Here is a 13,987-nt window from a genome sequence, read left to right on the forward strand (position 1 = left end):
ATATTTCCATTACACACTTATTTGTGTAACAGGACATATATATGCACCCCTCCAAATAATAATGATTATTATTATCATCACGTTTTATTTTAGTAGAGCCACCACGACCTGTGATGGTTTCTTATCAAACGAGGGATAGTGAAATGCAACATGTTAAAGGTGGACTTTGTATTATTAATTGCAATGGTCATAAACTGTACAGCACAAGCGGAGAGGATGTCAAAGAAAATTGGAATCATTGTGAATGCAGCTGAACGTTTTTTGGTTTTTCATAATTTCACAGCTGAGGCCTTGCAAGAAACCCTGTCATCACAGGCCACTGAGCCTGCTAGGGATGTATTTTGGAGTGGACTTGAAGACGTGGGATGGGTTTTGTTAGTTGACGTGTCTAATTTTATATGATGTCGTTAACCCCCTTTTCCGTAATGTTTTTATTTCCTCATTCAACACCCTGACTAGCTGGTGGCGGTAATGCGCCATTAACATCGGATGCCAACCGCCTTTAAACCCCATTGAAGGGGAAGTTGTATTTTTCAACTACTATGTCTGCCCACAAGAAGGCAGTGAATAGCGACATCAATCATGAAACGTCATCATTATGAGACCGACCATCGTATGTTATTTTTTACTTTTTTTCGACCATCATATGTCGTCCATTCAAGTTGTGTTCACTACTTGTAATTTGATGATTATCCATTATTTGCCTGCTAATTCTGCACAATAGTAATATAGAAGCGTATTAAACAGTAGTTGGAACGTGTCTAAAAGGTAAGGAATGTTGGCATTTTAAATATTTAACCTCTAATGTTTACTATAGTAGATGTCTGAAACTAGCTAGTAACGGTAGCTAACTAAGATTGCATGCTATCAAGCTAGACAGCTGCTTCAGTACATTTGTAGTCTATTAGCAAAAGTCCCCGTTTACATTAGGGACATGTCTTGATAGCGCCTTTAAATGTAATTGACGTCGATAAACGTATTAACATTCAAACACAACATCGTAAGCAGATACCTTTTTTTTAAAGATCCTATTCTGGATTTTCTGTCTTGCCTCTGATATTGAACTCTTGTAAGGAAACATTTCCCTGTATGGTTTACACCTGCTGTAATCTGGCATGTGACAAATACACTTTGATTTTGATTGTAGCCAGATCTAGCGATCTTTCGTTCAAATTTAACCAATACGTTTCACCCCTGTAATAGTCTTGTTTGCCCTATGTCAAACCAAACCAAGGCCTTTTCCCTTTCCTCTAGTAGAAAATATTTGTTTTTTTGTAATAGTCTCTGACACAAGCAAGATCTATGAAGTTCTGCAAAAACAAAGATCTGTGTTTGTTTTGGTCATTGTTAATATGTACTTCAGTTCCTGTCATGTAATAATGTTGTGTTTTCTCTTTGCAGGGTTTGTGGTGCTACTTTGTGTGGTTGTTCAGCAGAGTTTTACGTTGCCATGGCGACTCCAGGGGGACAGGGGGGAGGTGCGTTGTCTACAAGAGGAGGAGCTAGGAGGATGAAATGGGCTTTGGAGCTGACATTGGGCAATGCCAGGTAAGAAGAGAAACCCACAGGTGCGTAGGGTTTAGTGGTTGATTTTTGGATTGGCACTCTATCAGCCATGTTGATTTTATCTGACAAATGGTGGATTATTGTGCCCAGAGCCCACATTTGATCATTCAAATTAATTCCAATTCAGATACACAGGCATGACCTGCTTGAAGAACTAGCTACCTTGTTAGAACTATGAATAACCTGTATATCCTTTCACCATCTACAGCCCTCTGAATAAAGTGAACTGAACTGACCTATGTCTCTTCCAGGGGTCGTGGTGACAGACAGAGTAACCAGGGAGATGTGATGTATCCAATTGGCTATTCAGACAAACCAGTCCCAGACACCAGCATCCAGGAATCAGACAAAAACCTGGTGGAGAAGGTAGGTAGTGTAGAGGAGGAATTTAAATGATCTGTTTGTGCTTTTGCCAAATCCGTTGCTGTCATTGTCAATTAGTGACAGGAAGTTTGCATGGTAACACAATCAGACTGGCCCTCGGGCTACATATGATCAGGAAGCATTAACAAATCTCCCTGTGCACATTGTACTTAAAAAAAGAAAATGCCTTGAATATACAGGTAACTGCCAAACTAAAGGAAACATTTCAGTAAATGAGGGATACAAAGTACACTGCTCAAAAAAAATAAAGGGAACACTAAAATAAAATTAAAGTGGAAAACCACACTACAGGCTGATCCAACTTTGATGTAATGTCCTTAAAACAAGTCAAAATTAGGCTCAGTAGTGTGTGTGGCCTCCACGTGCCTGTATGACCTCCCTACAATGCCTGGGCATGCTCCTGATGAGCTGGCGGATGGTCTCCTGAGGGATCTCCTCCCAGACCTGGACTTAAGCATCCGCCAACTCCTGGACAGTCTGTGGTGCAACGTGGCGTTGGTGGATGGAGCCAGACATGATATCCCAGATGTGCTCAATTGGATTCAAGTCTGGGGAACGGGCGGACCAGTCCATAGCATCAATGCCTTCCTCTTGCAGGAACTGCTGACACACTCTAGCCACATGAGGTCTAGCATTGTCTTGCATTAGGAGGAACCCAGGGCCAACCACACCAGCATATGGTCTCACAAGGGGTCTGAGGATCTCATCTCTGTACCTAATGGCAGTCAGGCTACCTCTGGCGAGCACATGGAGGGCTGTGCGGCCCCCCAAAGAAATGCCACCCCACACCATGACTGACCCATCGCTAAATCGGTCATGCTGGAGGATGTTGCAGGCAGCAGAACATTATCCACGGCGTCTCCAGACTGTCACGTCTGTCACATGTGCTCAGTGTGAACCTGCTTTCATCTGTGAAGAGCACAGGGCGCCAGTGGCGAATTTGCCAATCTTGGTGTTCTCTGGCAAATGCCAAACGTCCTGCACGGTGTTGGGCTGTAAGCACAACCCCCACCTGTGGACGTCGGGCCCTCATACCACCCTCATGGAGTCTGTTTCTGACCGTTTGAGCAGACACCTGCACATTTGTGGCCTGCTGGAGGTAATTTTGCAGGGCTCTGGCAGTGCTCCTCCTGCTCCTGCTTGCACAAAGGCGGGGGTAGCGGTCCTGCTGCTGGGTTGTTGCCCTCCTATGGCCTCCTCCACGTCTCCTGATGTACTGGCCTGTCTCTTGGGAGTGCCTCCATGCTCTCGACACTACGCTGACAGACAAAGCAAACCTTCTTGCCACAGCTCGCATTGATGTGCCATCCTGGATAAGCTGCACTACCTGAGCCACTTGTGTGGGTTGTAGACTCCGTCTCATGCTACCACTAGAGTTAAAGCACCGCCAGCATTCAAAAGTGACCAAAACATCAGCCAGGAAGCATAGGAACTGAGAAGTGGTCTGTGGTTATCACCTGCAGAACCACTCCTTTATTGGGGGGGTCTTGCTAATTGCCTATAATTTCCACCTGTTGTCTATTCCATTTGCACAACAGCATGTGAAATGTATTGTTAATCAGTGTTGCTTCCTAAGTGGACAGTTTGATTTCACAGAAGTGTGATTGACTTGGAGTTACATTGTGTTTAAGTGTTCCCTTTATTTTTTTGAGCTGTGTACATTGAAAGCAGGTGCTTCCACACAGGTGTGGTTCCTGAGTTAATCACGCAACCAACATCTCATCCTGGTTAAGGTTGTGTATAAAAATGCCCCGTTGCCCATTGTTTAAGCTACCATGACTAGAAGAAGAGATCTCAGTGACGTTGGAAGAGGGGTCTCAAAGGAGCATAGGGGGTTTAAAGGGTGTTTATCTCAGTCTCCAGAACTCACCCCAATTGAACACATACGGGACATTCTTGAGCGGCACAATATATCCCCCCTTTTCCGCAATAGTTTTTTATTTGTTTTATTCAACAAAAGACTTTGATGGAGTTTCTCATGGAAGAATGGTGTCACATCCCTCCAATAGAGTTCCAGACACTTGTTAAATCTATGCCAAGGTGCATTGAAGCTGTTCTGGTGACCCGAAGCCCTTTTAAGACACTTTACCTTGGTGCTTCCTTTATTTTGGCAGTTACCTGTAGATTGTTATTAACTTGCTTTCTCTCGCCCCCCCCCCCCCCCCCCCCCCCATGACAGCGTTGCTGGGACGTAGCTCTGGGGCCTCTGAAGCAGATTCCTATGAATCTATTCATTATGTACATGTCTGGTAACACCATATCCATCTTCCCCATCATGATGGTCTGTATGATGGCCTGGAGGCCCATCCAGGCTCTCATGTCCATGTCTGCCAGTGAGTGTTTATTTAACCTTGTGTGGGTTTGTGGTATATTGCCAATATACCATGACTAAGGGCTGTTCTTAAGCACAACGCAATGCGGAGTGCCTGGATACAGCCCTTACCCGTTGTTAGGTTCTGACAAGCAGAGTGAAAAACTAACGGACAACTAGGAAAAGCTCAAACCAAGTTTATTCACCCAATGGGTCAGACAGCTGAAACGACAAAGAAATGTTCCCACCAGCACAATAATTTAGTCTCCACTTTAGGTGATGTTTCCTCCTTCTCTCTAAAAATGACGTCTTTGTTGCTAGACAGGAAGTTAAGTGATGTGTGTAATAAACTGTTCCTTCTCCCTTAATCTGACCTGACCTGACCTCGGCCCCCATTCCTCACCAAACCACATCTCTCCACCCTTACTAGTGACCTCAACCATGTGATTGCCTTTTCCCTCACTTAGTAACTCTCCAAGCCCATGTCTCATATCCACCCTTAATTGACCCCACCATATACATTCCTCCTATGTATAACCATTAACTTCTGGTGTAGCAAGTATTTTAAATAATAACGCAACAACTGAAACCAGAGTGAAGCCCTTCTCCACTCCATAGGGTTCCTAATATCTAACAATAACATGTTCTGTTAGGATGTAAACTCTCTGCATTCTACTCTCTCCCTTAGTGACATGAATAAGGATATTACCAGTTTAGAAGTCAGTACCCATCAGTCCCCCCTTTTGAATAATAACGCCGTACTGTTCAACATTATATACACTTGGAAATTACTTATAAATGAACAAAAAATAAAACATTAACAACACAGTTGATTATGAGGTTTACACCTCTGAGACTTGTGGCCTCTGATATATAACTACACTATGACACTTTTATGTTCATATTTCGTTGGACAACTGATAATGACATTTCAGCTGGAGCTTTTGACTTCATGTCCTCCGTCTGGTTCCTAAGAGAGTGACAGCACAAGAATTGAAAGCAAAAAGAAACACAAAACATAACAAGTATTAATAATGTGCTATGGTATGCATAAACTTATATAAACTCAGCAAAAAATGAAACGTCCTCTTACTGTCAACTGCGTTTATTTTCAGCAAAATTAACATGTGTAAATATTTGTATGAACATAACAAGATTCAACAACTGAGACATAAACTGAACAAGTTCCACAGACATGTGACTAACAGAAACAGAATCATTTGTCCCTGAACAAAGGGAGGGGTAAAAATCAAAAGTAACAGTCAGTATCTGGTGTGGTCACCAGCTGCATTAAGTACTGCTGTGCATCTCCTCCTCATGGACTGTACCAGATTTGCCGTTTTTGCTGTGAGATGTTATCCCACTCTTCCACCAAGGCACCTGCAAGTTCCCGGGCATTTCTGGGGGGAATGGCCCTAGCCCTCACCTTCTGATCCAACAGGTCCCAGACGTGCTCAATGGGATTGAGATCCGGGCTCTTCGCTGGCCATGGCAGAACACTGACATTCCTGTCTTGCAGGAAATCACGTACAGAATGAGCAGTATTGCTGGTGGCATTGTCATGCTGGAGGGTCATGTCAGGATGAGCCTGCAGGAAGGGTACCACATGGAGGATGTGGAGGATGTCTTTCCTGTAACGCACAGCGTTGAGATTGCCTGCAATGACAACAAGCTCAGTCCGACGATGCTGTGACACACCGTGCAAGACCATGACGAACCTTCCAACTCCAAATCGATCCTGCTCCAGAGTATAGGCCTCGGTGTCACGCTCATTCCTTCGACGATAAATGCGAAACCGATCATCACCCCTGGTGAGACAAAACCGCCACTCGTCAGAGGAGCACTTTTTGCCAGTCCTGTCTGGTCCAGCAACGGTGGGTTTGTGCCCGCAGGCAACATTGTTGCCGGTGATGTCTGGTAAGGACCTGCCTTACAACAGGCCTACAAGCCCTCAGTCCAGCCTCTGTCAGCCTATTGTGGACAGTCTGAGCACTGATGGAGGGATTGTGCGTTCCTGGTGTAACTCGGGTAGTTGTTGTTGCCATCCTGTATCTGTCCTGCAGATATGATGTTCGAATGTACCAATCCTATGCAGGTGTTATTACACGTGATCTGCCACTGCGAGGACGATCAGCTGTCTGTCCCGTCTCCCTGTAGCGCTGTCTTAGGCATCTCACAGTACGGACATTGCAATTTATTGCCCTGGCCACATCTGCAGTCCTCATGCCTCCTTGCAGCATGCCTAAGGCATGTTCACGTAGATGAGCAGGGACCCTGGGCATCTTTCTTTTGGTGTTTTTCAGAGTCAGTAGAAAGGCCTCTTTAGTGTCCTAAGTTTTCATAACTGTGACCTTAATTGCCTACCGTTTTTAAGCTGTTGGTGTGTTAACGACCGTTCCACAGGTGCATGTTCATTAATTGTTTATGGTTCATTGGACAAGCATGGTCCTGAAAATGGAACATTTCTTATTTTGCTGAGTTTATATGCAAAGAAAAACCCAAGTTTGATAACATGACGATTCCCACTCTCTCTTCGTCTGACTATGCCTTCGGGATACTTTTCTGCTGGATTCCACTAAAATGAAGGCCATATGAAGCCTCATGCTTTCACCCAGTCTTCCCCTGTCAGGCCACAGGCTCCAAGAGGTGTTCCCAAGCCATGTCATTTTCACTTCACTCCCCATCTCTTTCCTCTTCCATGTCCACCCGATAAACACATGCGGTGGCCTTAATCAACTTTACTTCATCTTGGGGTAACTCAACACTGTATATACATTTCAACATCAATGCCCTCAAAAGATATCCCAACAATGCTACTAAAGTAACCCCTGCTACTACTAACACTGCCCCTGACGTGTTCTTCACAATACCCTTCATGTGCTCTGTCGTCCAGTTCCATGCTGTTACTATATTATCCTTTGCCATTACTACAACTCCTTCAGTTACTGTCCCTAAAGTGACTGCCGTGAGAATAGCTATTGCCCGTGAATCTGTCTCTTGCTCTCCTGTTATCTTCGTGGTTCACTGATAAGTCTAGGACTGAACCTTTCAGATACTCCCTACTGGTCTCCCAACTCATACCCTGTTCCCTAACCACCAACATCTCCAATGACCTCCTGTGTTCTGCTACAGTTGGTACGTGTGGATAATACTTTCCTGTGCTCAGGTTAGGTACACATCGCTCATCCCAAGGCCGTTCTACACCCCACCCCATTTGAACACCCTCGTTACAGTATAATAATTGTCACTCGGTCCCAATCTTCTGGGAGATATGTCAAGTGTTTCCTGGCTGTTAGAAATGGGGGAGAGATTAGTGGCGTTGGAAGACTATCCAACCGTACAAAACTCTGAGTCACATGTTTCTTAATCCCACTATGCTATTATTACCACTAACTTCCCTTCTGGGGATTTGGCCTCCTATATACAGGGATCTGTGGCTATTATTTCATTGACAAACCAATCACTGAAAGTTACATTTTTATTACTTCAGTTTATTTTTGTAAATAGTTGAACTGTTATTTTTCTTAACTGCGCTGTTGGTTACGGGCTTGTAAGTAAGCATTTCACTGTTGTACTTGGCGCATGTGACATAAAATAGGTCAAATCAAATTGTATCAGCATGTTACCACTGCTCACTGTTGCCTTTTCTCTCAGCATTCAAGCTGTTGGAGAACTCTAACCAGCAGTGGCTTCAGGGGCTGGTCTATTCTGTAGGAAACCTGCTTGGCTCGGCATTGGCTATCTACAAGTGTCAATCAATGGGGCTTCTCCCAACGCACTCTTCTGATTGGCTCGCTTTCATAGAACCGCCTGTGGTGAGATTTTTTGCTATGCTGTTAAATCCAGTTTTAGCACTTATTTAGTGTTTTATATGTTTTTCAGGTTTATTTGTCATGTGTAATGAATACATTGGAAATCTTACTCACGCCTTTTCTGTCCTCTGCAGAGAATGGAGATTATGGGTGGAGGGATGGTGTTGTGAAGAGGACAGATGCGCGTGCACACTGAAAGATGCTCGACTATTAATTATGAATACATGAAATCTCTTCCGAGTCTCTGGCTTTTAGGTTTTTGTCAAACCCCTCAAGGTTTGTATTGATCCCTACACTTTGTTGCTGTTCATTCGTGGGTTTTTATTGCAATTTTCACAAGTGATCAAACGTGTTACAACTGATAATATTAGGGGGCAAACCACGTCCACCATCCTACTAAATCCACATTAGGTTTAATTAAGATGTCACCATAACACGTTTTTCATTTCAACTTTTTGTCAAATAAAAGGGTCAAAAAATAAATGAAGGTGTCAAATGTATTGTTTGGATATGTATTTTGTAGAAAACTGAAGAAAAACTTGCACAGGACAGAATAGTTGCTACAGTGAGAAATGATGACTCCACTGGCAAATGTGTGGGAATGTCACTGTTCTAGAATAGTGAATAAAAACATTCTTCAGAAATGGAGATTTCCTCTTTAAACCTTGGACACGCCTCTGTTTTCAAACTTGTTTTCTCCACGTTGGTGAAGAATGTGGAAAGGTAGGTTTTGCATTGTATCATCAGGCCATTTCTTCCAAATCGTCCACTTTGTAACAATGGTTACATATGACTATTTCTGCTCATGCATGTTACACATTGCACGTCTTAAATTGATGGAAATTAGCAATGGCTCAAGCTGACAATTTTACAAACAAAACAGGTTAGAAGAAAAAGAATGAGATTACTAACTGAAATTCCAGCCAATCATTGAGCAACATTTGCACTGTTAAACAAATGAATCTCGCCTATTTTATTTGTTCCCCTGCCTCCACGATGTGGTTATTTCCAAGAGAATATTCTGCTTCAAAACGTGGTCAGAGATAGGCGATGGTAGCCCATCCACGGAGTGTAGATGGCAGATAAATGAAAACTAATTTAGACTGCAGGTAAGACATTGATGACAGCAAATAGTGAGGAATATGTCATGTTTTTTCAATCGCTGGCTACTTTGGAGAACATTAAACAAATCAAAACGTGTGTTATTTCATATTTTTGATGTCTTCACTATTATTCTACAATGTAGAAAATAGTCAAAATAAAGAAAAACTTGAATGAGTTGGTGTGTCCGAACCTTTGACTGGTACTGTATATGACCTGCTGCTGCTTACTATCAGGCTGTTAATTAGTAAATGAGTGAGTGAATGGTGGGAAGGGGAGGGCCAATGTGTGCAACCTCTGTAAATGTCTATACTGCTCTATGTCACTACACAAATGCGATGATATGTGTTCCAGTACCTCAGAACTCCCCAACCACCCTCTCGTGCTCACTTTTTGTTCCGGCACCTCCCGAGTTAGATTTAGCACTGTCGACATGCCTAGCTGTGACCCTCCCGTCTCGCTAGCTAGCTCGCTCTTTCTTTGCTGTGAAAGATGTGAGAGTTTGTTCTCAAAGTAGACTACAGTAAATAATTTCCTCCATTCCAAAAATACTGTATTTTAGGAGTCCCCACCACACTCTCTCTTTATTTCTCTCTGTCTCCAATCAGCATGGTGTGTGTAGAAGCCATCAGATGAGCACAATAGACAGAATCCACAGGACCAGGTTTCTTGCTTATTCCTTCTTGAATCCGGGAATCTTCCAACCAGAATTCCTGGAAAACCAGAATAATTTTGGGAAAGTTTAACATATAATTGTTACTTGCTAAACCTGTTCTAGGATTCTTCTACCTTTTGATGATATGCCTGTACTGGAAGAAGAAACTAGTGAACCCACTTCTGACCTAACTCTAGATGGCGCCACCAGTCCCTGGCAGGGCCAGGTAAAGCAATTAGGCTTGTAACGATAAGGAACAGATTAAATGACACCATAGAGAGAACGTCTCTTATCTTTGCCATAATGGCTTCTTTCTCTATTTATCTCTATGCGTTTGTATAGTGGTCAACTCCTTGAAATAAGGGAAAGGGGGGTACCTAGTCAGTTGTACAACAATGTGCCTTCCGCATTTAACCAAACTCCTCTGAATCAGAGAGGTGAGGGGGGCTGCCATAAACGACTTCCACGCCTTCGGCACCCGGGGAATAGTGGGTTAACTGCCTTGCTCAGGGGCAGAACGACAGATTTTTACCTTGTCAGCTCGGGGATTCAATCCAGCAACCTTTGGGTTACTGGCCCAACGCTCTGACCACTATGCTACCTATTGTAGTGTACTATTTATAAGTACTAAATTAGTGTACTATATAACTACTGTGCTTTATCTTGGCCAGGTCGCAGTTGTAAATGAGAACTTGTTCTCAACTGGCCTACCTGGTTAAATAAAGGTTAAATATATAGGACATAGGGTGTCATTTGAGACTAGGCCATTGATATTGTTGAATCTGATTGATACTGATAGGGGTGCAGTGGTTTTGTACAAAATATAATGCTGTCACTAACCCCCCCCCCCCCCCCCCTCTTAGGATTCTAGCTGTGGTGAGATGCCGGTACTGGAGGAAGAAGCTAATGCTACTACCACTACTGACCTCCACTACTGACCTCCTAACTCAAGGTGGCGCCACCAGTAAAGAAAATGTATGGGAGTAAAAAGTGCATATGTTCTTTAGGAATGTAGTCGAGTAAAAGTTGTCAAAAATATAAAGTACAGAGCCTGAAAAATTACTTAATTACTGAAGTAGTACTTTAAAGTATTTTTACTTAAAGGGGCAATCTGCTATTCAAACAATAACAAAGCGACACACCACCACTGTAAGGGTGTATGGAAATCCCCATTGTTAACTGAGGAGTCACCATTTATAGTTAATGGTAATCATCCAACCATTATGTTCAATATAATGATAAACTGCGTTCATCAATCTGACTCCAATAATATGTGAATAAATGCAACAGGCTGTGTACGATTCTGGAGGAATCTAGTCAAGGTAGCGAGCCTTGCATCACCTCTCAGTATGACTATAATGGACACGTGTCTAACTTTCACCGTTATGCAATTATTAAGAGACTAGATGCAAATAGCTAATCCTAGCGACCAATATTCTAGCATTCATTTATTGAGGCAAGCAGATCACAGATGTCAAGGTGGTACTGTACAGTGCATTTGGAAAGTATTCAGACCCCTTGACTTTTTCCCATTTTGTTACATTACAGCCTTATTCTAAAATTGATTAAATAATTTCCCCCCCTCATTAATTTACAAACAAACCCCATAATGACAAAGTGAAAACAGGTTTAGACATTTTTGCTAATTTTTATTTATTTTGAAACTAACGGAAATAATACATTTACATAAGTATTCAGACCATTTACTCAGTACTTTGTTGAAGCACCTTTGGCAGCGACTACAGCCTCCAGTCTTTTTGGGTATGACGCTGCAAGCTTGGCAAACCTGTATTTGGGGAGTTTCTCTCATTCTTCTCTGCAGATCCTCTCAAGCTCTGTCAGGTTGGATGGGGAGCGTCACTACACAGCTATTTTCAGGACTCTCCAGAGAAGTTTCATCGGTTTCAAGTCCGGGCTCTGGCTGGGACACTCAAGGACGTTCCGAGACTTGTCCCGGAGCCACTCCTGCATTGTCTTGGCTGTGGGCTTAGGGTCATTGTCCTGTTGGAAGGTGAACCTTTGCCCCAGTCTGAGAACCTGCACCAGAGCGCTCAGGACATCATCAATGATCTCTCTGTACTTTTCTCCATTCATCCTTCCCTCGATCCTGACTAGTCTCCCAGTCCCTGCCTGAAACACATCTCTACAGCATGATGCTGCCACCACCATGCTTCACTGTAGGTATAGTGCCTGGTTTCCTCCAGGTGTGATGCTTGGCATTCAGGCTAAAACGTTCAATCTTAGTTTCATCAGACCGGAGAATCTTGTTTCTCATGGTCTGAGAGTCCTTTTAGATGCCTTTTGGCCAACTCCAAGCGGGCTGTCATGTGCCTTTTACTGAGGAGTGGCTTCACTCTACCATAAAAGGCTACTTGGTGGAGTGCTGTAGAGATGGTTGTACTTTTGGAAGGTTCTACCATCTCTCCAGAGGTACTCTGGAGCTCTGTCAGAGTGATCATAAGGTTCTTTGTCACCTCCCTGAACAAGGCCCTTCTCCACCTGATTGATCAGTTTGGCCAGGTGGCCAGCTCTAGGAAGAGTCTTTGTGGTTGCAAACTTCTTCCATTTAAGAATGATGGAGGCCACTGTGTTTTTGGGCACCTTCAATGCTGTTGGGAGAGCATCAGTTGTTGTTTATAGTTATTTCCGCAGAGCGTGGTTTGGAGCGCACGCTTCAAACCTATTGTGTTATGTAAATGGTAAATGATCACAGACCAACAGATCACGGGAGTATTACACCATTGATAAATGGTTCAAATGTAACAAAATGACATGAACATAAGAAGACAAACCTGGAAGGATTAAATATGAAACATAATTAGTATTTGCTAAATTGAAAAATCCTGATATCAAACTAATTGAAATTATAGATTGAGATCCTAAATGACTCAATCATGCTTCATATTGAATTCCTATTGAAATGAATTGCTGAATTACTTAATTACGTTAATGATGAGAATGATTGTTATGATTTGACTTTCTCATTTGATTGGATACATTATTCTGTTTTGTTTGTTATGCAGCACAGACAAACTACCCAGTAAATATACCACTTTGTGTTTAAAGGAATTCCTGCCTCAGTCTCCTCCATTCCTCTGTCACCTGACCCGTGACCACCTGTTCACCTTCACTAGTGTCAGTCATCCTACCTGTCCATCTACACACACAGATTCAAATAATCTTTCACCCTCTCTCTTCTTTATCTCTCTCTCTTATTTCTCTGATCTTTCTCTCATCACTTTCTCTTATTTCTCTATCATCTCTCTCTCATCTCACGCTGGCATTGCTCCCTCATCTTTTTCTATTATCTCTATCTATCAATCTAATCTATACCAGGATTCTCCCAGATTGGATAATATTGGGATTTGAGGAGCTAATAAACCAGGCAGCTACTGATGACCAAGTTTCCAATGGAAAGTGAAAAGGGGCATACCTAGTCTGTTGTACAACTGAATGCATTCAACTGAAATGTGTCTTCTGCATTTCACTGGGTGTCGAGGCTTGTCTGGCAGGAAACCTAGAACATCAAGAACAAGAGCATAGCATCTACTAAGTACATAATGCCTATCGAGATGCCAACCAGGAAAAAAACGTCTAGCAAGAGAATGATGCCAAGCAGAAAGCAAACACCTACCAAGAACACAACGGCTAACTAGAAATTGACCCCTGGCAGGAGCAGAACTCCAACCAAGAGCATACTGAAAACCCCTGCCAATAGAATAGTGAAAACCCCTACCAAGAGCATTTTATACTGAAAACCCCTACCAAGAGAATTTCATACTGAAAACGCCTAGCAAGAACCAAACGCCTCGCAAGAGAGTGCATTTCTCTAGAGACAAAAGGGCCTATCAAGAGCAAAAACGGCTACAGAAAGCAAAGACAAAACACCTACAGAGACTGTAAGATCTACAGAGATTCAAACATCTATCAAGTGTGAAGAGGAAATGCCATACAGACAGTGATAGGCCTACAAAGATTGAAAAACTCAGACAGCGAATGGCAGAGTTTATTTACAGAATTGAAAAGGCCTACCAGTGAAAGAGAAATGCCTACCCCAGAGAAAGGCCTGCAGAGACTAAGAAGCCTACTGAAGGAGAAATACCTACCCAGAGAGAAACGCCTACCGAAAGTGAAAGGACTAAAAAGACCAAAAGGCCT

General features: G+C 42.9%; 1 protein-coding gene across 2 annotated transcripts; it reads left to right on the forward strand.

Annotated features, from left to right (window-relative positions):
- The first annotated feature begins 203 nt into the window (after positions 1-203).
- LOC110531509 (ER membrane protein complex subunit 4) lies at positions 204-8,556 on the forward strand. Of its 2 annotated transcripts, XM_021614721.3 has the most exons (6): positions 204-768; positions 1,402-1,548; positions 1,818-1,932; positions 4,130-4,283; positions 7,916-8,076; positions 8,208-8,556. In XM_021614721.3, exons 2-6 carry the CDS (start codon positions 1,451-1,453, stop codon positions 8,241-8,243), a joined length of 564 nt encoding a protein of 187 aa, XP_021470396.1. In that variant the 5' UTR covers positions 204-768; positions 1,402-1,450; the 3' UTR covers positions 8,244-8,556. The 2 variants fall into 2 exon arrangements, with proteins under 2 accessions (XP_021470396.1, XP_090039780.1); XM_090183654.1 differs by lacking the exon at positions 7,916-8,076 and having other exon boundaries at positions 593-768.
- Positions 8,557-13,987: the final 5,431 nt, after the last annotated feature.

This window comes from Oncorhynchus mykiss, chromosome 9 (assembly GCF_057628025.1).
Source record: "Oncorhynchus mykiss isolate SJ-2025 chromosome 9, ASM5762802v1, whole genome shotgun sequence".
NCBI classification, from domain to species: Eukaryota; Metazoa; Chordata; class Actinopteri; order Salmoniformes; family Salmonidae; genus Oncorhynchus; species Oncorhynchus mykiss.